At 38.3% G+C, this 27,891-nt stretch overlaps 2 protein-coding genes across 9 annotated transcripts in view; one reads left to right on the top strand and one right to left on the bottom strand.

Annotated features, from left to right (window-relative positions):
- The window catches only part of PCMTD1 (protein-L-isoaspartate (D-aspartate) O-methyltransferase domain containing 1), a 41,493-nt gene extending 41,113 nt beyond the window's left edge, over positions 1–380 (bottom strand). Inside the window, exon 1 of the mRNA XM_027894093.1 lies at positions 283–380. The gene's annotated coding sequence lies outside the window, so the exon portion shown is untranslated. The remainder of the gene's footprint in view (positions 1–282) is intronic.
- A 78-nt stretch (positions 381–458) lies between these two features.
- On the top strand, positions 459–27,621 carry LOC114062542. 8 transcript variants are annotated; one of them, XR_003572406.1, is made up of 5 exons: positions 459–881; positions 1,510–1,577; positions 3,501–3,645; positions 5,098–5,581; positions 9,804–9,895. XR_003572406.1 is itself a non-coding variant. In XM_027894099.1 (4 exons), exons 1-4 carry the CDS (start codon positions 600–602, stop codon positions 18,249–18,251), a joined length of 540 nt encoding a protein of 179 aa, XP_027749900.1. In that variant the 5' UTR covers positions 459–599; the 3' UTR covers positions 18,252–18,988. The 8 variants fall into 8 exon arrangements, 3 of the variants coding, with proteins under 3 accessions (XP_027749900.1, XP_027749901.1, XP_027749899.1); XR_003572410.1 differs by lacking the exons at positions 1,510–1,577; positions 5,098–5,581; positions 9,804–9,895 and adding exons at positions 18,207–18,365; positions 25,969–26,144; positions 27,430–27,621 and having other exon boundaries at positions 642–881; XM_027894099.1 differs by lacking the exons at positions 5,098–5,581; positions 9,804–9,895 and adding an exon at positions 18,207–18,988.
- The last annotated feature ends 270 nt before the right edge of the window (positions 27,622–27,891 follow it).

The raw sequence follows: 27,891 nt of genomic DNA, 5'->3' as shown, positions 1-27,891 counted from the left end.
GTCCCGTCCCGATCCGTCCCTTCCCAGGCGAACCCTCGCCCTGTCCCGGCTGCGCGAAAACAAACACCCCCATTCCCCCCCCCTCCCCCGCCTTCCCCCGCGCCTGCGTGCGGGGCCGGGGACAATGGGACTCGCAGCACCCAGGGAGCCGAGCCCAGCCGACCGGAGAGGCCGGCGGGCCGCGGTCTCACCCCTCGCCGCAACCCACCGTCCCACGGGGCCGGGGCGCCGCAGAGCGCGGACGGAGCGCAGCTCTGCCCACCCCCGCTGCGGGACACTCACCCGTTCCGCAGCGGGCCGCGGACCCTGTGCGGGGCGGCAGCGCCGAGACCCGGCTGGGAGGGGTCTGCAGGCGGCAGAGCGCTGGGGCAGCCCGGGGGCGGCGGGCGCGGTGCGGGGCGCGGGGGCTCTGCGGTCCCGCTGGCCGAGTCGGCGCGAGGGACGGGACAGGGGGCGGGCCCCGACAGCTGAGAGGATGTAAACACAGCGTCACGTGACCCCGCCCCCCGCGCTCGCGGCCGTGCGCTCGGCGAGGGCGAGCTAGCAGCGCCGCTCCGTCCCGCGCCCTGATTGGCCGCAACGAGCCGCGGCCGCAGCCAATGGGAGGCCAGCGCTCGCGGCGCTCGTCACCGGCCGCCCCGAGGGCGCGCGGCGGGGCCCGGCACGGGCGCTGCTTCCAAACCCCCCCCCCCAGCCGGGCTGGGCAGCCCTGGAAGTCCCTGGAAAATCCTGGCGAATCCCGTGTCGCCGTCACCACTTGTCTCCCGTGTGCGGCTGAGGATGGAAAACAGGACCGTGGTGTCGCGCGGGCGGGCGGGCCGCGGGGGGCGGGGCGGCGGCGGGGGCTGCGCCGGAGGCCCGGATTGAAAAACACGCGGAAGGTGCCCCCGCTGTCCGCCCGGAACAGCCCCGCTCTCGCCTTCCTCGCATGGCCTGGCGCGGTGTCTCTGCGGGGTCCCGTTCGTAGGGCCGCTCGCAGCGGGCGGCGGAAAGTTCCGCGCACCGAGAGGGAGGCCCTCGGGCTTTGTTGTTGCCGATGCTCTGAAAGATAGTTTGCAAAGCTACATGAAGGCAGAAGAGATCACAGGAGAAGCTCAGAGGAATTACTAGAAGTGTTAGGAAATGTCCAAAGGAGGGCTACAAAGGTGGTGAAGGGTCTAGGCGACAAGTCACATGAGTAACTGAGGTCACTTGGTTTGTTCAGCCTGGAGAAGTGGAAGCCGAGGGGACACCTCACAGCAGTCTACAACTTCCATGGGAAATGGAGGGGCAGGCACTGACCGGTTTTTTATAATGATACAACTTTTCTAATATTTTGTAATGCGTTCAATTTAACATTTTAATTAGTTGTTTAAATTGATCATAGGTTGTGTGTTAGGTCTTAAATTACTTTTAGCCAACCTATAGCAAAAAACTGTCATAAGCAACTTTTGTGAGACCTAGCTTGGGAAAAGTACTAAAATTGTAAGTTTTGTTGATGTTAACCTTGATATGCTTCAATGAACAAAACCCGTGAGAGAAAGATGTATGTTGAAGATGGACATCTGGAAACAAGGACCTTTTGCAGAAAGCAGCAGATAACAGAGAAGACTAACAAAAGCTCAGTATTTGTGGCAGAAAATTCCTACCGGAATAAAAAAATGCTAAAAGACTAAAAGTATTAACTAAATAGTATAAGCAACGAGAGATTGATAACCAGTAGTGGATAGAATAATAATTAATGTAATTTGGAACCAATAAACATTAATTTCATTCTTTGTTAAAAATGTACAAATAGGTGGAAGAGTAATGTGTTGGTATCTGTATGGAGCCAGGATTCTTGTTGGCCACATGCACACCCAGTGCTGCAAATAAAGTAATGCCTTGCTTTCTAACGCTGAAAAGACAGTGTTAGAGGGTTCTGTTATTCCCAATGATTTTGGAGATAGTTGTCAGTGAGTGAAGGACCCGAGGGAAAGTCGTGAGGCTGTGTCATCAGGAGGCTTAGGTTGGATATTTGGAAAAGGTTCTTCACTAGAGGGTTGTTGGGAAGTGGAACAGGCTACCCAAGGGAGTGATTATGGCACCACGCCTGACAGATTTCGGGAAGTGTTTGGATAACAATCTGAAGCCCAAAGTGTGATTCTTGAGGTGGTCCTATGAAAGCCCAGGAGTTGGGACTTCGATGATCCTTGTGGGTCCCTTCCAACTCAGGATATTCTATGATTCTACGAATTTGGGAAAGGAAGAAATACTGTGGAATGGAATAGATGGGGAGTAAGTGGAAGCTGAGACAGCGCAGGGCCCCAGTACAGACTAGAGAAGCTCAAGGTGATAAAGTGTTGGGTCATTCTGAGCCCTGGTGTCAGCTGAGGTTTTTCAGGCATCATCTCATGATTTTGACCTGGAGGAATGATGAGAGATTTGGGGAGTCAGTGTGGAAAGTAGGCTCTGCTGATGTTTGGAAGAATTAGAAAGTGTACAGGTGTCAGGACTTGCAGCAGCTTGGATAATCTGGTTTCACTGAGGAAAGGAATGAGAAATGCCTGCAGTCAGTATCAGAAAAGGGATGATATTCACACTTGTGGAGCAGTAAGTTCATATTCACTGAATGATCAGGCAAAAGGTGTAGTGTTTAAGAATTTCAGGCTACTGGATGTGAAAACCTGAAGATCTAGGGTGGATGTTAAACTAATACAGTAATTTAGATAATTTGGTGACATTTATAATGATAATTTACTTTGGAGTGGTGTAAGCATTGAGTGTATTGTGAAATTTAGTTGAGAGGCATAAACTTTTGAGCTTTAGCCAAAGTTTAAGTACTGGTGGAGCAGGATTTCTAAATAAAAGCCCTGAGAAATGAAGGACATGAAAGTATAACTGGTAAGAGGCCAGGAGTGAGTATTACTCTGTTTGGGGAGGGAATTAGTATAATACCTGCAACACACTATGATTGTAGATGGCAACAACTGAGGTGGAGATAATTGGCAACATAAGGGGGAGGTTCTGTTAGGCTCTGACTGAGAAAGCTTTTTTTTTTGTTGGACTGAGGAATTCAAATAGTTCTTCAAACTGCCACTCTTATTGATGTAAGTGATGGCCCTTGAATGAGAGGAGTAGGGGGAAGAATAAACAAATTCCATTTTTACATTGAAATATGCCTTGCCTTCAGGTAGTAAACTTGAATAACTTTTGCTGGTTTTGAGTATTAAATTTTTTTTAATAATAATTCTTAGTTAGATGTAATAAGTGTGTATAATTCCCTACCTGTTGTATGTATGAGAGTGTCCTGTATTTCATTCCTTCTCTTTCCATCTCATCCTAGGTATTCTTGTGCCTGACCAACACATGCTCATCACCTGTCAGACAAGGTTTACACTTAATCAGGACAGACATTATGGCCATATTTTCCCCATTCAATTTCAAAACAGTTCTTCAGATATCTTTTTTCCCATTTAAATGAGCATGTTATGCTTGAAATTATATCTTTTTTTTTTTTTTTTTTTTTTTTCAATTTACAGGAGACATGGATATCCAGTTAGGAACATCATTGTGCCATCTCCCTTCAGAGCTGAGAAGAGGCTTCATCATAAAGGTCTACTCAAGCGTGTACAGTTCTCTAAATCTGCTCTAATTCCTCTCATCCATTGTCAAAACAAAAGTAAGGTATGCATTTTCTGATGCAGTATGTATCTTCTGCATCTTGATGTGAAAAATATTTATTGTCACATTATTTTAAATTCGAGATGTGCATCATTTGGGAAACCTTTGTTTTCATTGGAATGTAAGTTAATAATCTCAAAAAAAGTTAAAGTATTACGTGACAGCCCATCTAAGCTCTGTATAAACTTGCTAAGTTCAAAACCCATGTTTCCCACTTGTTAACTGAATGCATTGAAATAATGGAACCTGCTTCTTAACTGAAGCACAGGGAACATTCCTTCATCCTCATGAAACAATGAGCTGTATAGGCTAAAGTGCCCCCAAATATTAAATATGCTGTGGAAGTTTGGGGTTGTTTTACTGTCTCTGCAAATTTAAGCATAATTTACTTTTTCAGTGTTCTGTCCTGATACTGTATTGTTTTTTCATGATAATTCAAATAAGGAAAGTCTGAACTAGGTGGAAGACTCCAGTATGTCTTCATTCTCTGCTCCTAGTGAAGGTTGTAATATTCAGATGTCTAGTAAGAAAACCACTCAAGACTGCCATTTTTTAGAGAAATTTGAAATTTGCTATCGGGATCATTAAGATTAATTATTTAGATTTACCTGTTACCCTAATAAGCAGAAAATTAGATATGCATAACAATTTTTAAGGGAAACCATTTCAAATAAAGATCCTGTCATATGTCTTGAGTCGTTATGTGTATTTAATTTCTTATTTATGTAGAAAAAACTGTTCCTTAGACTAAAACAGCATATAATAATGGCAGTAGCTTAAGAGTAGAGTGTGCAAGTTACATTCCTTGAATGCAATCCTATTAGCATAAAGCTAGCAACTGATGTGTTGTTTGCACTGATTATATTTTTTGCACATCTCCTTAATTAATGAAAACTGTTTACATATCATTGCATTTAGGGTGCTTTGATATGAGTCAGTTTCAACTTTACTTTCTGTAGTATTGAATAACATTTTCAAATGCTACAGAAAACGTACAAAACAACTATTTTTCTCTAACATTTATTTTTAGAGATAGATGCCATTTTTTTAATTTAAGAAAGCTTAAATCTGTAAAATTTTTGGTGCTTTTGCTGATAGTGTTTAAAATATTATTTTATGCTTTGCAATACAGTGTAATTTTAATAAAGCTGTGACAGTATAATGTGTTGTTTGATTTTTTAAGGTTTGGATTGTCCATACCAGTTCTGGAAGGTTTATGTAAGGATGAGAGTATTAGAGACCTACACCTTAGCTCTATTTCTAATTAGTTATTTCATTAGCTATTGCATGCTTTTTTAGGTTGAAAAGCTTTTTAGAAAATACTCATAACTCAATGTCATTTTGAAGCAGTGATCGTTTTCTGATTCTGCTTTTCTTCTGTTGTAAATGAAACCAGATTTTTCTGGCAGTTTTTCATTCTGTCTTTCCCTTTTTGCCTTGGCTTTTATTTTTTAGGTGAATGAAAAAGGTGCTGTGTGAAAAGGCATAGAAACATATTCTAATGTAGCTGTTTTAATTATGGATATTTACTGTTCTGTGGGTTACCTGCCATTCATTTTCCCTACTGACAAACATCTGAAGACATATTTTGAATGTCACTTGACTTCTTCAACCACATTTGTCATACTAGTATCTATTTATATAGAGATTCAATCAGCTTGAGAAAAAATAAGATGGTAGCCCTGAGATCTAAAGAATCAGAATCTTCTTTGCTGTAAGTTACTTCTGCCTGAATTTTTAAACTGATGCTTTCTGAAGGCCAAGAAATCAAATAAAAAAAAATAAAACTGCGTGTAATGTTATGTCTGCATGTAGTCCAGAAAGCCCATATAAAATAATCCTCCAATAGAGCAGTGAAAGAGAGATGAACAAATGTGGAATATGTTACAATCAAAAAGCCATGGATATATAAATAGATAACCAGATCCATAAGGCTAAGGTAAAATTTCTGTTTTGGCCCTAATGTTTGGCATATCTGTCATTTTTAAAATGTTTTATTTTTTCATTCTTTACTCTCAGATATTTGGGTGTGCCTTCTGCGGCTCTCATCTGTATCCAGCAATCATCATGCTATTTCCAAAGCTTTATGTTAAGAAGGGAACTGGATTATCCCCTATAGAGTTCCAAACCCAAGCTGAGTCCTTTCAGTTGCACATAAAGAATGAATTCACTCGTCGTTAAGCGGTGAAGGACTGGTCTGACTGCAGAGTCACATGTTGGATTGTAACCTCCAGTCCCAGTGGGGGTAGTGAAACATCAGCCTGGCTCTGCAGGCTGTTGATGTGAACCTCTGAAACTGGCTACACAGCTCTGCAACTGCACTTCTTTCCCATGTGGCCTGGCTCTAGAAGTAGTTAAGTCACATTTGCATGGTGCAAAATTGGCTTTGACAGGTGAGACGTGAAAGATTTCACCTGTGAGACTGGTAAGATCCACATATGCAAGCTATAGTGTTTCTGCATCTTCAACCTTGGTAATCTGCAATTTGGATAAACAAACCCAGCATAGCTGTTTTATATAAAAGTGGTTGTATGTTAATCAAGCTTTGAATCAGAATAATGTTTCCAAAAGCTTCGGAGCTAGTTGATTGAAAAAAGCATCTTTAAAAGGAGTAAATCATCATTTACTACAGGCTTTGTCTGTTTGCTGGATCACTTCATAAAGTATTCCTGCTGGTCTTTAGGACTTACTTGCCACTTTTTCTTTTAGATCAGCACACTCTAGCCCCATTCAAAAAGGCAGTTTCTTACTGTAACCTCACTATAGCATTTGGAGTTTTTAAGACTAGAGATTTTTATTGCTGTAGATTTTGAATACAGTCTTTGCAAACATGAATTGCATTAAGTAATTGAACAGTGTTACACAACATGTACCTCGTGATTGCAGTGTGCTCCTCTGAAGCACACCAAATCAGTTCCAAACAAAATGTGTTGGGGTTTGAGTTACATACATTTATTTGAGATTCCTGTAATCTATCTGTGCATCCTACCTCTCATGGTCCATTCAAGTGGTCACAACTTTTATCAATTTTATTAAAAGAAATGTGATACAATAGTAGCAAAAACATCTTTTGATGCCCCGGGTAAGGAGGAATAGAAGTTGTAATCACCAAAGCTGATATGCCTGCATACATCTGGTTAGGAGAGTGCATGAGGCTTTTTCCTCTTGACAATCCTCTGCTAAGGTGGTGTTAGAACTCTCAGCACCCATGGAGCAATTGTTGAGAGTGCTCCTGGCTGTGGACAAAGCATGGCACAGAGCTACAAGTATTTTAGTTGTCAGAACATAAGCTGTCCTCAGTTAAGTTTTTAAAATACTGAAAGCACATACTAGGGGGAAAAAAAAAAAAAACCACAACAAAGAAACACATATTTTAACTTAAAAGATGCAAATAGGCATTGGTCCTAAGGATGTGTTTCTCATGATTAATCGTCTTCTGATTATTTTTTCAATTTCTTGCGTGCGCCTTTATGTTTTTTTCCTCTGTTAGGAACAAGCCTGAGGTTGTAGCAACAGAAAGATTCTAGTGGCCTGTAGTCACTGCTAAGTTTATAACCATATTTTGTTTGTCAGTATAATCAACTGAGCACATATGTATAATGGTTGACATGCTAAAAAGCTAGTCACACAATCAAATATTTAAAAAATCGTTTAGAATTTGATACTAAGAAAAGTGTCTGTCTTTTAGGTTTCATGTATATTACTTCTTTTTTATTTCTCCACGGCCTGTGATGGGAAAAGAAATGTCTTCCTTCAGTATTTCTGCTTTTGACCATTTGTAAATTCTCTCAGACATATATTAGGGTACAAAATTAATATGTAAGTAAAAAGTGTCATATATTCTCACTCCTGTCCTCCTCATTGATTGTAAACTGCAAGCACGAGACATTCTCCATGGAAATATGTTGATTTGTCTCTAGATGTAGCTGACAGTGAGTCAACAACAGACTCTTTATGTCAACCTTTTCTTAAACGAATAGGGTGTTTTTCTAAATTTGTAATGTTCTTTTTTTAGAAGGAACATAGTCCTTCGAACCAAGAAAAATTATATGCAACCATGATTACTAGTTTGAAGACAGTCTATGAGCTTCCCTTGAATGAGTCATATTGAAAGGAAGTTGCTCTATTTTGTATTTTAAATAGTAGCAAAAAAATATTCTGAAAATAATAAATGTTTTCACTTTATTTTTGCCTGATTTTTATTGATCGAACATGGAAGAATATGTAATTTAATTTATAATGTATTAAAATTTAACTTGTAGAGCTTCTGTTCTCTATTTGGTCTGATAATACACTATTACTAGCCCTGTTAATGATAGTCAGCTGTCCTACATGCCATAATTTCAGAGGCTTTTAAGAACATCTGATTACTTAGATACCTAATAGTTTCTAAATGCTCGATTTCTTACATGTGGCTTTTATTTTTAGGTAGGAAAGATAAGGCAAGCTATCTGCATGCTGTAACTGAGTCAAAAAATGCTTGTAGTTTCATTTCTAAGAAATTTAATATTGTGGCAAATTGAAAAGGTTAACTCTTTTTTTTTTTTTCTAAGAGAATTTAAATCTCTTCAAAGAATTGAGTGATTAGAGACGTTAACTTAGTCTTCTTTCAGACTGTATAAAACCATCCTTTGTCAACAGACTATCAGAAAGTCAAGTAAACAATTTCTTATACAGAGATGACTGAAATTGATGTAATTTTTTAGTTCATATAATATTATATTCTACATTTTAATTAATTTTTATGAGAAGTGGACAAATAATACATTATATCCAAAGGCTTACCAGGATTTGTGCTTAAGATGCAGCATGCAGATTGCTCTTTAAAGGTCTTCTAACAGAACATAATCTTTTCTTTTAGCCTCCTGCAAACTCCTGATGCTTTCCAAAAAAAACAATTGATATTTTTCTCCAAATTTGGCAGAGGTTTACCACCTTTTTTTTTTTTTTTTTTACTTGTTTTTGCTTTTTGGATGATGTAGTTTACTATTATTAAATCTTTGATATATGTGCAGATGGCTGGGGCAGTAAAAGTGAAACTTCATAACTGTGTCTGAGGAGCACATTATTTAGTAAGTTATATGAAAATAGATTGTTAGGAGAGATGTAAAGTATCTCTTTACATCTTGAGAACAGATCTCAACCAGTTAATTAGAGTGCTTTCCTACAGTCCCTCATCTGTGGTTTTAGGTATATAGTAGGAGAAATTAAATGCCTTGAGGATTCACCCCTGTTTTATTCCTCTGGCTGTTGGAGCAGTGGTGAGAAAGATAAAAATTTTGAGATTTTTACTAGGTAAGATACTGTCATGGAAATCAATTAATTGACTGTGGCTGTGGGGAACAATGTGCATTTTTCTTTTTGGCTGCACAAGTCTCTCTTTGGCCATTTCTCCAGCTGTTTCTACTAGCATTAGTGGCAAGATCTTTTCTGCTGTCTGCTGTTCTCATACAAATCACATCTAGACCCTTGTAGTGGGCACAGTGGGAGCTTCAGACAAAGTTTATTAATAAAGCCCTGCTGCTGCTCATTTACAGGGTGCAGAAAGGACTCCCTTGCTTTCTAAACTTCTCAGAGAGGAGCCTGGGTGCAGCTGGATCCCATCTTAGCCCCAGATTTTGTCAACAGTTTGTGTCTAAAGGATTACATAGGTGTGATTGAACCTTTGTACATCTTTATCCTGCAGGATTAAGGATGGCAAACCACACACACACACACACACACACACACACATAAACCTATATATTCTTTATTATGGTAATGATTAGACAAAAAGATCTCAATCATAATTATGCACTACAAAATAGGGGAGCTATAATAACTATTATAGTGCACTGTGAAACAATATTGAAGCAATTAAGTTAAAACTCAAAGCTAGCAAAAACAATAAGTAGAGATTGATGTTACTCACCCATGCCAATTACCATGGGTAAATCTCTTTTGCTCAGCCTCAAGGAATATCCTTGAGCACATCCCCACTCCAGGGAGAAATCTCCATACAATACACTCCGAGAAGACACTGCCGTTAAAATTTGGGACTGGGCTTTAGTAATAGTATACTGTTAGTCATACATCTCCAGGCCACCTGTATCAGCTTAGCAGCTTTAGATAAGTTTTCAGTAGTATTGCTTGTTTATTCCTTTATCTGTATATTTCACCAGGTCTACCACATCTTCGTGTCACCATCAGGATGACTAACTTTGGGATTGATGAGCCAGACTGGTTTTAGCATTATTCAGCACCACTGGTAGCTCTGCAAATAGGGCATTGTTTGAGTTGGTTTACCCCATTCCAGGCAGAGCACCCTTGCATGTGCACCTCGGAGGAAGAGTTACTAGCACATTTTGAAAAGTTCTGAAAAGCAGAGCAGCTAAAGTGGGAAAAAAGAGCAAGATATTGAAGGCAAACCTTGCAACTGAGTATGCTAATACTGAGTGGTAGACTTGAGTTGCTCCATGCGCAGCTGTTTGCATGATATGCTGAATGCTTTCAGGTACCTCACTTGTAAAAGAGATCCACTTTTAACAGGAATGGTGGCTACTGAGTGCCCGGGAGCAGCAAGAGCAGGACTTGAAGGTTAAAGATGAACCAGGAGCTGAGAGCAGCCACAGCACAGGATGAGCAGTGCCCTGGTTGCCAGGACACAATCCAATTGCACCTAAGCTGAATAAGCAGAGCAGGGTGGTTATAGCAATAGATCTTATGAACGGATCATATGGCAAAAGCAAGGCAACAAGCCAGACCAGCAGTGTGGGGATGAGTATTGTAGGTAACACCTACAGGATAGAGCAGCCTGAGGCTAAATGAGTCTTCTGAGGCCATGGGCTCACAAGTGGAGTCTTATCAGGACTTCTACAGCCTCTTGGTGCATTCGACCGTGATACTGAGCTTTGCAAATGATCAAGCCCAAATGAAGCTCTTAAATGACATAACTTGGCAGACCAAGCTTTGCAGTGAATACGTAAGTACAGAGTATCATAATCAGATTAAGATTTTATGGATTAGTCATGTTTAAGGTATGCCAAGTTAAAAAATGTCCAATAGTTTCAGAAGAGCTCAGGTAGCCATTTAGTCTCTGATAAAAATTCTGTATCTAACTGCTGTGATAAGTCATAGGTTTGTGAACTCTCTCATTTGTTTTATTTGGACTAATGCATATATCTTAATGTGCAAGACAAGGACAAGTAAGCAGACTAGTGCTTGTGTTAAGCTTTGAGTTAATGCCAAAGACCAGTGTTTTCTCCTTACTGCATATTGGTAATAGTGAAACATCTTGTTAAAGCCAACTTGTTCTTGGGTGTAGCTGCAGGACTGAGCATTTTGCACTCCAGAATATCTGAGTAAGTGCCTAAATCTCCACCCTTTAAATCATGTGAAAGATTGTATTATGGTGAGACACTGGAAGAAGCTGCCAGAGAAGCTGTGGATGCCCCATCCCTGGCAGTGTTCAAGGCCAGGTTGGATGGGGCTCTGGGCAACCTGGTCTAGTGGAAGGTGTCCCTGCCCATGGCAGGGAAGTTGGATTAGATGATCTGTAAGTTCCCTTCCAACCCAGACCATTACATGCTTCTATGTGTCGTCTTGATTCCTGGCAGTTCTCAGTTTTCTACTAACCTAAAGAAATAAAAAAGCTAATCAAATATTTGGCAACAAAAGACTGTAAAGCTTCATAGGGGTTATTGCCTTTAACTCTTTTACCCAATATCTAATTTTTCACACAATTACATGAAAAGAAAAAAAGTACATTGAAAACACACAGTATGAGAGTGTGAAAATTACTCTGCCAAGTTACAACTTCTCAAGTAAGGTAACAGCCTGAAATCAGTGGGGTGACACAAGTCATACATAGTGTTTCTTCTTGCGTGCATGTTGAGCCCTTCACTGGCAAGAAAGTGTTCAGCAGACCCTGAGTTAGAAAAGTATAAATATTTTCTGCTAACAGTATGCTATGCATTATAACAGTGGCAGAATCTGATCCTGAAACAATTGAAATCTCATTATTATCTCATTACATTAAAGAAAAAGAACATAATTCTTTTATATGCTAAATTTGTCTTTGTATGACTTAATAGCCTGCTACTGAAGGAGGCAAAAATGCAACGATAATATAAACCTCGTTTTCTTCCCCCAAGGTATGAACTGTGTTTAAGTGAATTGATGTGCTTTTTTTGCATATTCTGGGATATAATAAATTGGAATCTGCACTCATAAAAATGTTTTAAAGTGTGTAGGAAATGACATGCTAATATTAGATAATGCCCCTCTATTTATTTCTATTTGCCTTCTTTTTTTTTTTTTTTTTTTTTTTAAGCCTGTAGGTAATTTTTAGGTGTTTCAGAGCTTCACATAACTATTTCCTATTGAAAAAATGGAACTCAAAGCATATTCTAGATCACAGTTAAATCTGGCTGTGTCAGGTAAATGTGCATATTTAGACTGTGGCAACATCAACTTAGATTAGTGAACAAAGTTTACACTCAAATCTCACTTTGGCTTCCATGTAGTTGGTAATTGCAGAGTTCTGCTGATTGAACACTGCTGTTCTCTAGAAAGAAGGCTTAAGCTGCAGAATAGGAAATGAAGCTCAAGGACTTTCCTTTCTGTGAGAAGGCATAGAAAGGAACAGGTTGCCCAGAGAGGCTGTGGAGTCTCCTCCTCTGGAGATGTTCAAAAGCTGTCTGGACACAATCCTGCATTAATGTGCTTGAGAGAACCCTGTTTGAACAGAGAGGTTGAACTGGATGACCTCCAGTGGTCCCTCCCAACCTGACCCATTCTGTGAAAATAACTGATACTTTTTATCGATGTACTTTTTTCACTTGAATAAACTTGAATTTTTGGCATATAATAGCAAACTGGACCCATAATGAACACAAAGTTAGTGATTAAGACCTATGAATAGAGTAGCATCCAAATGGTTTTAAAGCTCTAGAGCAATAGAAGTCACAAGGCACTACCCAGCATGTAAATAAGCACGTAAATAAGCGTGTAGCTAAAACTTGTATGACAAATAAAATTATTTGGTATACAACTGGATTCATGGTGTTTCTTCAATTATAGGTATACAGATATATAGGTATACAATACATGCAGTAGCAAAACAAACTCAGGCTATTTAATCTTGCTGCACTTTGTTCATACACATCTTTTAACACTAAAAAAATTAGATGAAGGCTACTGCACTGCTCTTTGTGTCTTTTATGATAGTATTCTGCCTTCCAAAAGTTGCCAGAATCTTTAGATGAATTTTTAGATGTATAAAAGAAAAAAAAGTAGCAGTAGTTTCCCGAACCTCAGCTGTGAAGAGGAGAGAGTAGAGGCATCTTATTTTCTGGAATAATTCGCAAGGAACAGATTTTAGAAAGCCACAATAGGAGATTCATCATAGATATCTAAGAGTTCTGAATAATTTTACAAATGTCATGCTTTCTTGGATTCTAGTTTAGGATTTTTTCTACTCTGTTATGACACAGAAGCAGCTTTAGATATTGTTTAATGCAGCTTTATCCCAGATCCTTAAAAATTTCTGTGAAACTTTTTGCTTGCAACTTTTGGGCCCTTTAGACCTTGACTGTCAGAGTAGCTTTAATTCCTTGTGTATTGAGAGTATGCTGCTGTTGCAAGTTCATCTAGGCAGGTGGCCCTGAGGCTTTTTTCATTAGAATCATAGAATCAGAATCAGATGGGTTGGAAAGGACCTCTGAGATCATCAAGTCCAACCCTTGATCCACTATCACCACAGTTACTAGACCATGGCACTAAGTGCCACATCCACCTCCCTGGGAAGCCCATTCCGATGCCTGATTACCCTCTCTGTAAAGAATTTCTTCCTAACATCTAACCTAAACCTCCCCTGGCAGAGCTTGAGTCCATGCCCTCTTGTCTTACTGATAGTTGCCTGGGAGAAGAGACCAATCTCCATTTGGCTACAGTCCCCTCTCAGGTAGTTGTAGAGAGTGATGAGGTCTCCCCTGAGCGTTCTCTTCTCCAGGTTAAACAACCCCAGCTCCCTCAGCCTCTCCTCACAGGACTTGTGTTCAAGGCCCTTCCCCAGCCTGGTTGCTCTTCTATGGTTGCTCTTTTCATGGTCATTCATTTTTATCACAGACATTACGAAAGTCAATGTACTACCTTTCTTTATTCTGACTTTCTACCCTGCAGCCAGGAAGGATCATTTCAGAAGGTAACAGTAGCTCATCTTTGTTCTGGTAATTAAATGTAAAAGAAGTTTTACAGACCTTTCATGTAATTCATTCACTGACCTCCATCAAACATTAGAATTAATTTATTCACAGGCTAATTAGTTTTCTGCAACAAAAACAAACTAATTATATGGTTGTAGTGTTTGTATGGCTTTTAAAATAATTTAATTGTTGCAGAAGAGTTTCAGCATTCATTGCAATCAGAACTGAGGAATCAAAACACAAGTGAGATACTGAGAGTCCAGACTGTAATAAGTACTTGATTTGTGAGTCAGAGCTGCAGGGGACAGTAATGTCTGAAGACTTATAGTTAGAGGATATACACTCTTCATTTCACAGAAAAAAGACGTGGAAACATAAAGTTAGGGACCTGGCATTCCAATAATGTTGCCATCTTAGTGAGTCATGATCTAAGGATGTGCTAGGATGAGCACACCCTAGTGTGCTAGGATGTAAATCTGATCTGTTATAACCCGCTTCCAAAATTTCAAACCAACTTAATACATACTTTTAATCTGAAGCCATAACAGCTTTAAATATATTTAGAGAGCGAGAAAAAAAAATATCTCCGATAAATTTATTTCTTGAGGGCTAGTATTTAAATATTCTTAGGGTTATTCTAGCACACTTTTTTTCCCAATAGTCACATGGATCAGTAACACCAAAGATGGTGTTGGTGCAAAGTACAATAACATCCAAAATATCTTCACTTTTTCATCTGCCTAGTCACAGAATGTAAATTCTTTGGGGAAGGGTGATATCATTACGTGGGTTTATTACTGCATCTTACCTGTGTAGCTCAGCCATCACAATGTTCCCTTTTAAAAGATCCTGTATAGCTTCTGACCTTAGTGATGTAGTCATCTTTCTGCTGACAGCTCTTTTGATTTTGCAGAAATTGCTTTCAGAAACACAGTTCATTGGTTAGAGCAAAGGAAGGGGGGAGTTATGTTGCACTACTCATAATTGTTATTAATTTTCAGTGGGCTCTTAGATCTGTCAAAAGATTTATTTTTAATAAGAAATTATTTGAAATACCTTATTTATGTCAGCAGAGTATTGAGGAAATTTTATTAAAATACTGCAGAGAGGTTTGTGTTTAGTCAGCATCCAACTGTTGTTCTCATTCCATCTGGGATATTAAGACCAGAGAGCTTGATTTCTTTAGATTATTTTTAGGTTATTTTTCTTATTAAAGTGCTCACAGAACCCAAAAGCTCCCAGATCTGAAACACTACAGAAAGGCTGGGAAGAACCTAAACTAAACTGGTGATACACATCTGATAGGGGTTCTTCCTCCTTCAAAAAGAAGATAGGCTGTTTCTCTGAAAAGACTTTGCTCTGCCAATCAATTCATGTAAGTAAACACCTTTACCCATAGAGAAAATAAAGGTCTGTGGCCTTCATTATTTTGGCTCACTTTTGTTATATTAAATACCAAAGACTTTAATGAAAGCTGAAGGGTAATTTTTAATGCAATTAAATAACAGTGAAGTAATGATACTTTTCATTCCCATAGCTTTGAAATGTAAAGGTAATTATTTTCCCAGATCTCTGTAGAATAGGCATGTATCATTATCCTTAGAGTACAGTGAAGTACAGCAAAGTTAAACAAATTTCTCAGAATTAGAAAAAAATATAGAAAACCAAGAATAGTACTCTAATTTCTTGTCATCTTGTTCTGTTCTGTTTTCACAAGATCAGCCTTTATTAAGTTGTCATCTGAAGCACCTTTAGCAGGTTATACCCATGAAGAATTTAAATGAAAAGCTTCTAAAGTTTATTTAAGAAATTAACTATCAAGACAGGGGATATAAAAAGCATTGCACTGAGGATGAATTTTGTCAGATAGACACAGTTTCAAGTCCCCAACATACTGCTTTGTTGCATGCAAATTTGTTGTGGACTTTCTTTTCAGGACTGAAACGCTTACCAAAACAAAAACCAAAATGCCATGATGTAGGAGAAATAGCTGGGTTGTGGTACTGCTGAGTTTCCCTAAGCACAACAAGTTTCCTGCTGCTGTAGAGAACCTGAAATACTGGTAGTGTCCTCTGGTAGCTTTTGTACTACAAGCCCTACATTTTTTACAAGGCAAAGGAGAGTGATCTGTAATTCATGACATGCAGGGACAGAGATGTTGGCTTTTCTTTGGAACCTCCTTTACTTGCTTGTGTCTGACTGTGGGGAATTGGGCAAAACAGGGATACCCAGCATTTTTGGTTTTTAATTCTTGATGGATCTTATCAAGTCCTTACTTTGTAGACTTCAGGGTGAAATTTCTAGAAGCAAAACAATCTCCTGGCAAAATTATATGACAGATATTCAGTTTAGGCAGCTTTACCAGAAAAATAAGGCTTAAAGACAGTGTGTGTGTTTTTTTTTCTTTGATGAAAACAAAACAAAACAAAAACCCCCAACTTTATTATTAAGCTGTATAGACAGTATACCATGGGGTTCCTCAAGTGAGAAAAAATAAAAATTTCTATTTAGATTTGTCTTTAAGGGTATGACGTTTGGATGAGTTCAAAAGCTATTTTCATGAGTTTTTGCAAATTTTTTCTACAGCAAAATTAAGCTGCTTTCACCAGCCATCATTGCAAGTTGCCAGGAAAGTGTCAGAATTCTTCTCAGTAAATCAGTTTCTACAAATTTATCCCAGGTAGAAAAAACATTTCCAAAGAAAATGAGTCTTATGACTAAAGGAAAAGAGTAAAAAATCTAGGGATGTGGAAAGAAAAATAGTCTTCTTGCTAAAAGGTATTTACTTTTAGCTCTGTAAATTTTTAAGATTATTATTTGCATCCTTGTAGTAAGTTCTACTGTTTACTGATCTAATAGTTGGTAAGAAAATTTATGATTTATGACCTCCAGAATATTTCTAAGTTTCTAGAAAAGGTTGCTACGCTCTCTGAAAGAGAATTTCTTCTGTTTCTCTGCAATATTTTCATTGCCTATTTTGCATCTTATAGATTATTGAGCACTGTAGTCCACGCTTAAATAAGTCCATACAGTTGCACCTTGTACCCTGAAAATAATTGTACAAAATCAGTTATTCCTTCAAACACCAAATGCCACTAATGAGGCATACTGGTGATGAGTGGCCCTAGCCTCAATTGGTAGTTCAATTTTAGGACTCTAAAAAAAAAAATAAAAGCAAGTAGTGCTTTTCTGCTAGTGGCTCCAGATATATTATGGTGTTGTTATCAGACTGCATGCCTTACTTGCCAGAGGTCTTAACCCTCTACTGTTAGAATGCCTGGTACTGTAAGGAGAGGAGTGCCTGGTACTTCAGTAAGCATGTAGACCATGCTTGAAAGATCTCGAAGATCTAGTCTGAAGTTTAAAGCAATGCTGCATTCTTAATACATAGAGGAATTGTGATGCTGTGTTTGCATCTCTCTCTTTGTGGAATAAAGGTTTCTTAGGTGGATTCTTATTTTAGTAAGTGGGGTTTTTTAGGAGATTTAAGAGAAAGCTTGGTACAAAGAAGAAAAGAATTACAAGCTTACACATTGCTTGGAAAACATTTATTCTGTAAGAACACAATTTAATAATAAAAAACCCCAAACAAAAAAGGCTTTTTTTGGGGGGGGTGTTGTCATGTCAAACTCAAGACTTGACTCCAGAGTCTGTCGCAAAACCTGTATTGCTGGACTGGTTTCTGTCAGAATATATGTGGGTTTTTCCTTCAAACTTAGGCAGTAATCTTTCCATTTTCAATTTGTGCACGAGCCCTAACTCAGAACTTGCAGTTCTAGGGCTAGTCAAGCTTCTAAGTCCACTGGTCCAGGGACTTAGTGAAGGTCATTCAGCATCTTTGTCTATAAGGCAAACTTGAATGTGTCACAGATGGGAAGGAGAAATATCTAGATATTTCTGTTCATTTAGAAAAGGATTGTGTCTGCAAGCATTATACCAATAATTTTCCTTCTCAGAAGTTTTCTAAGTAAAGAAATGTCAAAAGGCAAAACCCAGAGGGAACCATTTTGGTATGATTTCTTTTATATTTAAAGATAGTGTTCAAGAGAGGCAATATACTTGTTAAAAGGGTAGGTGTTTTATATGAAGTGAAAAATGGAAGACATTCTGTAAAAGACTTAAAAACAAATTCATCACTTCACACATTAGGCTATCTAGAGATGAGATTTTGGCACAGCGTTTGAGGATAAATGGCATGTCTGTTTGATCAAAGAAGATTTCTGAGATTAGCTGAATATTAAATATGTAAATATACTCGCCTCTAACAGGTGTGTAATTGGCAAGAATGATCAAAGTGTCCTTTCAAATCTCTAGACAGATACTAAGTATGCATTTTCCTGTGTTAAAAATTGTACTTTTTTTTTTTTTTTCTTTTTAAAGGAGCTTCATCATCTCCTCTTTCTGGGGAAAAAAAAATCATGCTGACAAAGACTTCTTTTGAAAATCTGGAAGAGGAACATTTGCTGTGAAGTATTGATCCTTTGGAAGCAGCCGATAGTGGCAAAGCCCACTCCATCACCTAGGAGTCTGACAATCCTGGTAACAGGATGGCCAAACTGCATGAATCTGATTTTTGCATTGCTTACATCCATGTGCTAGCAGCTGTAATCATAGTATTAGCCTTCTGTAGTCCTCATGTAACCTCTTGAAACTCATATGGGCTCCATGCTCTGAGATTACCTGCCAAATATTTAAAAAAAGAATCATCATCACCTCTCTCTTTCTGTTCATTTTCCACCTGGGGAGAAAATAGCTTGATTAGTTTGGGTGATGATAGGAAGCTTGGAGGAAATCCAATCATGATTTTTCAGTCTGAAGGGTTTATTTCCTTTCATTTCATTCATTTCCATTCAGCTGAAGGTAATGAGGTTATGCAGATCTGGTTTCAAAGGGCACAATTTTGAAAGGATGGGTTTTGCTTAGGTACATTATAGCTTTAAATTAGTGATTTTGATGAAGTTGCATAAACTGGAGTGTAATGCAGTTTCTTTCCCCCAGAGATATGGTGGCTCAGCAGGGAAGATATGCAGTGATATTTTTTCTTTTTTCTCTCTCTCCCCACTAAAGCGCACAAGAACAGATCTGCTGAGTAGGAAGTGCTATTTTTACATAATCACTTTTCAAACCAGATCCTCACTGTAGACATTTTGAAGAGACCAAACTAAGCATCCTAACAGTCACTTCTCCTCCAGCTGCAAAACTGCATACAAGAAGCTGTAGTGTAGGTCATTTAATAATTTAATAGCCTCATCTTTATATAATTCTGCTGTCAACTAGCTGAATTATTTCCCAATAAGTGTTCTTCAAATTTCTGGGGTTAACTATCCAGAAATTCCTTGTTTACATACAAACAGCCTATGATTGCCAAAAAAAATTTTTGAAATGTAGGTATCTAAAAAAGAATGTAAATGTGGCTATTTTGTTTTGATTTTTTTTTTAATTTACTGGGATGCATTACTATAACATCTGACTATCTAATTTAATCTCATAATCAACCCTTTGAGACAGGGAAATGTTATTATTGTTATCCTCATCATTCAGATGAGAAGTGTTTTGCTTAAAGCTGCCCAGGATCTACATAAAAGAGAAGGGAGATAAAACCATCTTTCATATTTCAATATGAATTGTTCAAATTCTAATGAAGTAGCAAACATGATTAAAGTGCTTGTTTACAAGTTGATGCAGAGGCAACTCTTCCTTGACCATGAGAGTGACTCCTATCCTCTCACCTCTTTTTTTGACTCCCTCCAGCTGCTGCCATTGACCATCACTTCTTATTCTTTGCACCAATATTAGTGAGAGCATATTTTTCCTCATATGACTAAGGCAATATTTTTTTTTTCGACCAGGCTTTTCTGTAATCTGGGATGATTTTTAGTCACTCCCTTCTATCTGTTGTTTATCTAAAGAAAAAACCCAATTGTGTCAAAAGCAAAACAAACAAAAAATAGTGGCCCTAAACACATTCATAAGACATAGATCTGATAAGCATATAGTAACAATAACAATTCACAACACTTGATGGAAGCCATCCTTTTGGTTAGAGAGCATAACTTTTCAGTAAATTAATTACTGGTTTAGATACAAATGAAAATTTACTACATGCATACTTAATATTTCTTTATAATTTCTGCAGAAGTTTTTACCTAAGAACCTTTGGCTCGCATGAGGCTAATTAACTTCTTTGCATGCCACCCAGGTTACACTGTGATACCACAGTTGACATTAATAGAAAAAAGAGTCAAGTGTCAGCAAAAGTAGTAAGAAATAAAAGATGTTTTGAAGGCTTCCTTCCATCTCTTCCTTCCAACATGAAAAAGAAGATATTCTTTCTTATTCCTGCGAGCAGCCTCCTTGACTTTGGTGGCTCAAATTTCAGAGCACCTGCATAACTTTTTTTAGCAGCATAGCACGGGACTGCAGGGCCCATATCCAGACATGGGTTTTGAGCCAAGTTCTAGTTCAGTGACTTACAGGCTTTGTGGGTAGCAGTCACAGTCTGCTTAAACTCAAAGCAGTTTTTGTTTGCATTAGAGACTCACAACTCAAATACTGTCCTTAGTAGCCTTAGAATTTGAATTAATACTGCCCCATAGTTTCTTATCAATATATATTCTACCTATCAGGACAGCTGCTTTCAAGACCAATTAGCCTTTGCTTCCTAGCACAGTCTCTCCTGTTCATAGAGCAGCCTAGATAATGCTGAAAGTTGAGATCGTTTCAAGATCAGCTGCACAAGGTCTTCCCTCATCTCTGACCAACAAAGTATTTTTCTGAGTTCTGAAACAAGCAGAAGGAAAGTGTACACAAAGTGTCAGTGAGTCATTTGTGGACATGGCTCTGGGCATTTATGCTTTTCTCTGAGAGGCGTTTTTCTTCTAATCCACTGAAGCAGAAGGAAATAGTATTTTAATTTTAGGACTGGACTTAAAATGCAAACATTGTACTTTTAAGTCTTAGATTTCTGATATACATATTAATAAAATATGCCAATATTGAAATAAGGAAGCAAACTCACAATGGATTAACAGGCGAGTACATCCTACCCAGTAATGATATGCTGAAAACCACCTTGAAAACGACCACATGGGCCTCTGTTCTCCAAGCAGTAGGTGTGAGTCATTGCACATAGCCCTGCCTTGTAAAGAAACAAATAACTATTATGCTATGTTTACATTCTAAGATACAAAGTTAAGCAGTCATCTACTAACTTGGAAAGCTGGATGCTTTGTATAATAAAAAGTTTTGGCTGCTGTATTCTTTACATCCTTGTGTAAAAGTAAGTTCCACTGATGAAATTACTTTCTATTCTTCCTATTTGATGACTTATGCGCATTTTAGATTTTTTCTTTTCTTGCAACACAAAGTTTAATCAACAACTTCAATGATAATTCAGTATTTTTGTAAAAAGAAATGTATTATCTTACATAGTTTATTCAGTAATCTTTAGCTTTACTGCATTTTAGAAATATAGATGATTCCAAACATTGCTAGGTTCAATTAAAAAAGATTGTTTACACACATTTATTTATTTATTTATTTATTTATTTAAGACCATTCTAGAAAATTGCTAGTATGCTACACTGAAGAAGTGTATATTAGGTTATCTGGTAACATATAATTATGCATTGGTACATTAGTACGTGAACTCACCTTTTTTATTTCTTTGCCTGAAGACCCTATTTCTATCAGAATAGAAATACAATAAAATTGGTAAAAAAAAAAAAAAAGATAACTTAGTTTTGAATATTGAAATGGGCAATAAAGTTGTTTTCATATGTGAAGCTAAGGGATCATTCCAAGTGCTGCTAAAACTCTCAGGCCTTGGGAAAATAACCAGTCAATGTTAATGCAGTTGCAATGCAAAGCTGCACAGAAACGTACAGAATTATGAGAAATGCTGTTTTCTTGGTCTTTTCTGTTTATTTTCTTTCCATTTTAGTGACACAGTAATTTTTCTTGATTCATAGAAAGTTACAGTTCATAGGTATAAATTTAGAGGCTGTCTACATGTTGTTTGAGGTAAAATGTTCAGAGTCCTTAGACAAGATTGCAGACTTGTAAAAATGAAAACATATTTTTCTAATATAATTTTTAAAGGACAAATGTACTCCTAGCTGTGCCGTATTTCTGTAACTAATGATATGCAAAATGCTGGCCCCTCAGCTGATGGACTTCTGTATTACTTGATGCTAGGAAAGGAAAATCCATGTAAACACATGGCTCACAAAGTAGGAAAAGCCTGCAGAGTGTTAGCTAAGGAATAGGACAAAAGAAACCTAAAACTATGCAATTAATAGGTGAAAAATCAACATGCTCTTAGTTTTTTCTCAGATTCAGCTGTCAAGAAGGGAAAATATGTCTTCACAGTTTATTTTCACTCTTTGTTTACAAGTGAGAACTATTTTCCCAGTAAATAAGCTACTGGAATGAAAGACCAGTTGAGAAATACCCGATAGACACTGTGCTTGGGATAGTTCTGTTTGTAAACAGCTTCTGATTAGTAATATGAAATGTCCAATATCCTAAGAAGGCTAGAAGAAGAATTTCCCTTTGCTTTCAAATTGTTTACCAATCTGCATTTTTTTTTTTTTTGAGGCATGTAATGCCCTCTGGTGGTCCACAACCTTTATGGCAAGTTAAAGTACTGGGAAAACGGGAATTAACGGTTAGGTGTGCTTCCTTTCGTTCCCTACAAAAGCTCAGTCACAGAGCTTTTCTAGCGACCTACAGTTTTGATAATTCTTTTGGCAAGCCGTTGAGGCTTTATTCAGAGCTGCTTCAAAGAGGACAAAGCTCTCGCAGCCCTGTTGTGAGCGAGCTGTACTCCCTTGGAATAGGTAAAAAATCCTGCCAGTGCTGAAGCAGAGCCTAAGTCAGATTGTACTCTGAATTGCTCTGTCATAGGACTAAAAGTAAAATACATGTCTTGTTCACGATTTAGCCCTGTGTATCATTGCACAAAGAGGACCAGATAGTGTTTTGTGAAGATTGTCATTTTTTTTAGGACAGGAGATGAAAAGGTGATTGAAAAGATGATGAAGAGAGAATTGACATAGGCAATCTCTTTCCCTACCCTGACCTCCCCTTTCCCCGCAATCCTATCTACCTGATACTGTCTTTCTTTGAAAAACTCTAAGTAGAATTATAAATGAAAAAAACTTAAGTATATATGAAGTGGTAACTGGAAATGGACTTCAAGCTGCAAGTAAAGGCACCATTTCTGGTCACATTACATTTTATTCATGTAATGTAAAAATAGTTTTTATTCTCTATCTATCAAAAAGACAGCAGATAGATGCTAGATAAATGGATATTTTTTCTTGACCTAAGTTGTTAAATATAGAATTGTTAAATATGTCTTTCTAACAGAGAAGTCACTTTCCTGTGTCAAAGACCATCCACCTCAAAAGTTTTTAACCTTTACACCCAAGGCAAGACAGTAAATATTAGCAAGACATGAAAAGAGCCCACATCATTTATAACTTACAGAATTCCAGCAGGGGAGAAGGAAGAGTGGATGCGTGAGGCTTTTTGAGAATTCAGACATTCTGTTTTGTTCCACTCCAGCTGTATTTAAATACTACTGCTGCTGAAAGGTGTTGAGATTATTCAACATAAACTGATCTAGACATTAAAGAAATTTTTGCCTTTGGTTAGATTGTTAGTGACAGTGTTGTGGGTTGCAAAGGGCTGATTGTGAAATCAGGCGAACAACAATAATTTAGAAAGTTCATTTTAACATGACAGAGCTGACTGGAGGCTCATTATAAATACCAGCTCCATATAAAGAAAGGCAGAAGGGAATTGACTTCAGTGTTTTTATTCCTGGAGGTGAGAGACACAAACATAGTGAAAATAAACAATGAATAAATAAAAATAACTCTTGCTTATAAAAGGTCAATCTAGTTTCACCCACACAAATTTTTATTGAAAATTATTTTAAAAAACCACTGTATTCTGGTTACTTTTCCCATCCCTTTGACTGAGAACCATTCTATATACTCAGAGAACAATTTTATTTTGGATCACAATTGTTCTGTTGCTGTGAGTATCCTGCTCAAGTCTTTAGGATCTCTCAAAGAAATTCCTGTGAAAGTCCTGCTTTGGCAGTTAACCTGGGATATGCCAACAGGCCAAGAAAGCTATGGTCCATTTTTAAGTGCCTAACTGTACTTCATTTTAAAAGTCTTAAGGTAGCTTTCTGCCACAACGGTTAGTGTACATAGCTTGCCTCACAGCATATCTTTAGGTATGACCAGTTTGGTTTTTTAGGAGGGGCATAAGTTCAGTCTGACTGTTCTGTACTGAGTAAAAACTGCATAGCCCTATAAGACAAAGACAAGACTGAAATAGTATACTATTTCAGAGCCAATGCAAGTAAGTTCTCCCCACTACATGTTCTCTCTGTGTGCCAGCTGAATAGTTATTTCACTTACTCGATGCTGGCACAGTAACACTGGATGATGCTTTCTTCCTACTGGAAGCATTTGGTGGTTTTGTAAATGTATATATATAGATCAAATAAAAATGTACTGAATGACCCATCTAACATGCTCTCAAGCCATTTACTGTGGCTATTTGTGGGGATGAAGACAGAAGGATCTAGAACTTCTTACCTGGAAAGAGCAGCAAAAGTTGACAAGAGATGTATTTGAAGGCATTCTGTATTACCTAAGGCAGGCATAAGGCCCCAGAAATCAAATGTCTTCCAGAACTATGTTGTTGCCATTTGGCATGGCAATTTGAACAGAATCTGAGAACTCAGGAGGCTACTGGGATAGCAGAATAGTGACAGATTGACTCTATGGTAAATCCCTTAATCAAAGCCAATTCTAATAAACCCTGAAGAAACTAACTCGGGAGAGGCTGGGGGAAATGGAAGCTCATGGCACACATTAAAGTTCAAGTGAGTAATTGCCATCTAGATTCTTTGTTGTGGCTTACCAGTTCTCAGGTTTGCAACAGGGCATTTATTTTTTGAAAAAGCTGGTTGCATTTATGAGGCATTCTGTCCCTGGATAATTTTATTGACAATAGGTATGCAGTTAAACCTGCAGTTTCTCAGACAGTATTGTATTGATTACCTTTCCCACTTTATTGTATACTCCTTAAAGATCAAATCACCTTGAGTACATTAAGGAGTAATCTGACTTTCAGTTGAATGTCTTTTTACTATAATAAATACTTTGGATTAGTGGCACATCAGTTTGCAGAGTGTGTTTACAGCTTCCTCTGTTATTGTGCTCCCATAACAACTAAAAGAAGGGAAGCTGTAGTTTTACAAAAAAAAAAAAAAAAAAGTTAATCAGTTTAGATAACTATTCACCCTACAGAGAACTTCATTGAATAAAATATGATTAAGTTAATAGAGTGAGGTCCGACACTAGTGAAACAATAGATACTTGTTTAAAACAAAACATTGTACAAATCAAGTCTGAAACAAAGAGAAACAAGGTATAAATTTCACTGAATCAATCCTGAACAAGAACAAAGTACAAATTAAGTGAAACAAATTAAAAGAATAATAGGTGAATGCAAAACAAATGAACCCCCCAAAACAAACAAACAAACAAACAAACCCACCAAAAAACCAAACCAAAACAAAAAAAAAACCAGAACCAAACCAAAAAAAAACAGATTGTATCTTAAAACAAATTAAAGTCAATCAGGCCAAAAGTGATATGAAAGGAAAACCAGAACTATATATGGTGCTTTATATGGTGAGTTGTACTTTAGTCACAAAATGTGAAGTGTAGGAAGACAACATTTATGTCAACAATGGAATTTTATTGCTACCCAAGTGATATCCCTTGCCCTGGTTTTTTTTTTTTTTTTTCCTCTTCATCTTTCCTGACCTGTCTCATCTCATATTCTGTGAGAAGCAATGACCTTTACTTACAGGGCTTTCAGTTCATCTCAAGGGGAGAAGAGGCACAAGAAGTGCCAACACTTTAATCAAGGATACATCTGTCTGCAAGGGGCTGTGTTTTGGTCAAGGTTAAGCTTTCAGTTTATGCAGCATCCTTGAACCAATACTAGTGACACCTTACACTACTTAGGACCTCAGTAAACATGCAATAAGGGTTCTCAGTCTGTCTTCCAGAGCTGATGTTTCTTCTTCAGTCACTAACTGCACTAGGTCCCAGCAGGGGATGGGATGGAGGAGGAAGATGAATCATTTGGATTCTGCTGCCATGGACTGAATTATCTCTGACTTATCTCTGAAACAACTGATGTGTCCTCCCAGAGATGTAGCCGGCAGCCCCCGCTCCAGGACTGGTTCTTAACAGGAGGCCTCTACCGCCTCCATCTCCTGTGAGCATCAGCTTTGTCAACACACCATCCAGTGCACCCCAAGCTGATTATTGGTAAAATGATAGAGGATGCATTAATCCCCAGAGACTTTGCTATTGCAGTTCATCATATGGAAGATTATTTTTAGTCTCTTTTTGTAGCTTCTGGGCAGACCCACATGACTAATCACAAAAGCACAACTGCAAAACTTACTGTTCCACATGTGCTTCATCATTGTTTCTTGTGTGCTTGGCTCTGTGTAAACAGCACATACTGCTGAACATATGACTCAGCCAGAGTGATACTACAAGGTGGGAGAATATCCCAGCAGAACAAAGTGCTCAGAGCCCCATCCAACCTCGCCTTGAACACTTGAAAGGATGGGACATCCACAGCTTCTCTGGGCAACTTGTTCCAGTCCTCACCACCCTCACAGTAAAGAATTTCTTCCTAATATCCAATCTAAACCTGCCATCTTTCAGTTTAAAGCCAATACCCCTTGTTCTCTGACTCAGCAGTCTTGTAAGAAGTTCCTCTCCAGTTTTTGCAAGCCCCCTTCAGTTACTGAAAGACCACAATCAGCTCTCTGGTTGAGCCTCAGAAGGACAAAAATCTTAACTTTTTACTCATTTACCAACAATCAGAAAATATTTTATTTCCTTTTATATCAAATTATTTACCTTTTGTTTGTTTGTTTGTTCTGGGTTTTTTTGTTAAAAAGGGAAAGATTAAGAAGTAGTATAGATAACAGACTAAGGCTTGTATTTGGCAGCATTTTTCACCCTATGCACAGGCTTTCTGACCAGCTCAGAAATTCCCTGTTAATGTCTAAGTCCTGCACAAGCTGCCTCTGGTGCCCCAGCAGCCCCAATGGTCCTGTGTTTTATTGGTTCAGAAGTTGTGCCCTGCTACCCTTCCACTCCAGCCATGCTACATGCATGGCATCAGTAAACACCCTGACAAAAATACATAACTCACACTGATATTTTTTCTCCCAGATAAGCATGCTGGAGACATTAGCTTCATTACAAGACCACTAGGTGGCAATTTAGCAGTCCTGTTTTAAATGTTCAATATATTTGATTTCCCTATTGCATTACACACAAACTTGAATGGCAAACTGAACAAAATTCTGGCAAACATGTACTGGCTGTTCCTGCCAAATCTGTTGAGGTCTGTCTGTTTATCACACCCTTCCCAGAGGTGCATCAAATTGGACACCTCAGTGAACATCTCTGGCCAGGTGGCGGGAAAGGTAATTATTGAAGAGTCCTTCTAACTCTTTAATATATCCTTTGTGTTGCAGACTGTATAGGAGTTGTAGCTGTATATACTGTGAAGAGACTGACCCTGTCCACAGCCACATGTGCATGACATAGCTGCATACACTGAAGGTGAAATTCTGTGGCAGCACCCAGTGCAGCAGGGGAGCTACTGTGGGCTTTGCCTGTGTCTGCCAAATGTGTCAGCAGTGACCCCACATCCCCTTCTTCTTGCTAACTCAGTATCACAAAGATGGTATGAACCATTTTCCTAGAAATTGAGAGTTGTTTTTCTAACAAACAACTACTGTATGGTTGTTTGAGAGGACTGGATTGCTGCAGAATGCATTTCAGGTCTGGAAGATTTAAGACTGGCATCTAAACAGGGAGGAGATGAGCAATGCAAGTATATGTGTATGTGAGCGTGTACAGGTATTTTCACTGCAAATGATAAAAAGGTGTATCTATCAAAACACATACAAAAGCTACATACATGAGAAATGTTT

The sequence above is a fragment of the Empidonax traillii genome, unplaced genomic scaffold (assembly GCF_003031625.1).
Source record: "Empidonax traillii isolate 1590-97213 ecotype Southwest subspecies unplaced genomic scaffold, ASM303162v1 scaffold416:size516265, whole genome shotgun sequence".
In the NCBI taxonomy this organism is placed as follows: domain Eukaryota; kingdom Metazoa; phylum Chordata; class Aves; order Passeriformes; family Tyrannidae; genus Empidonax; species Empidonax traillii.
Note: the sequence above shows the minus strand (reverse complement) of the source record. Positions and strands in the feature narration are given on the sequence as shown.

Excerpts from the sequence above, each read along its gene's own strand:
- LOC114062542 (XM_027894098.1), top strand. The coding sequence starts at position 600 with ATGGGAGGCCAGCGCTCGCGGCGCTCGTCACCGGCCGCCCCGAGGGCG. Across the intron at positions 1,578-3,500 it reads CCTTTTGCAGAAAGCAGCAG|GAGACATGGATATCCAGTTA; the intron begins ATAACAGAGAAG and ends TTCAATTTACAG. Across the intron at positions 3,646-5,661 it reads ATTGTCAAAACAAAAGTAAG|ATATTTGGGTGTGCCTTCTG; the intron begins GTATGCATTTTC and ends CTTTACTCTCAG.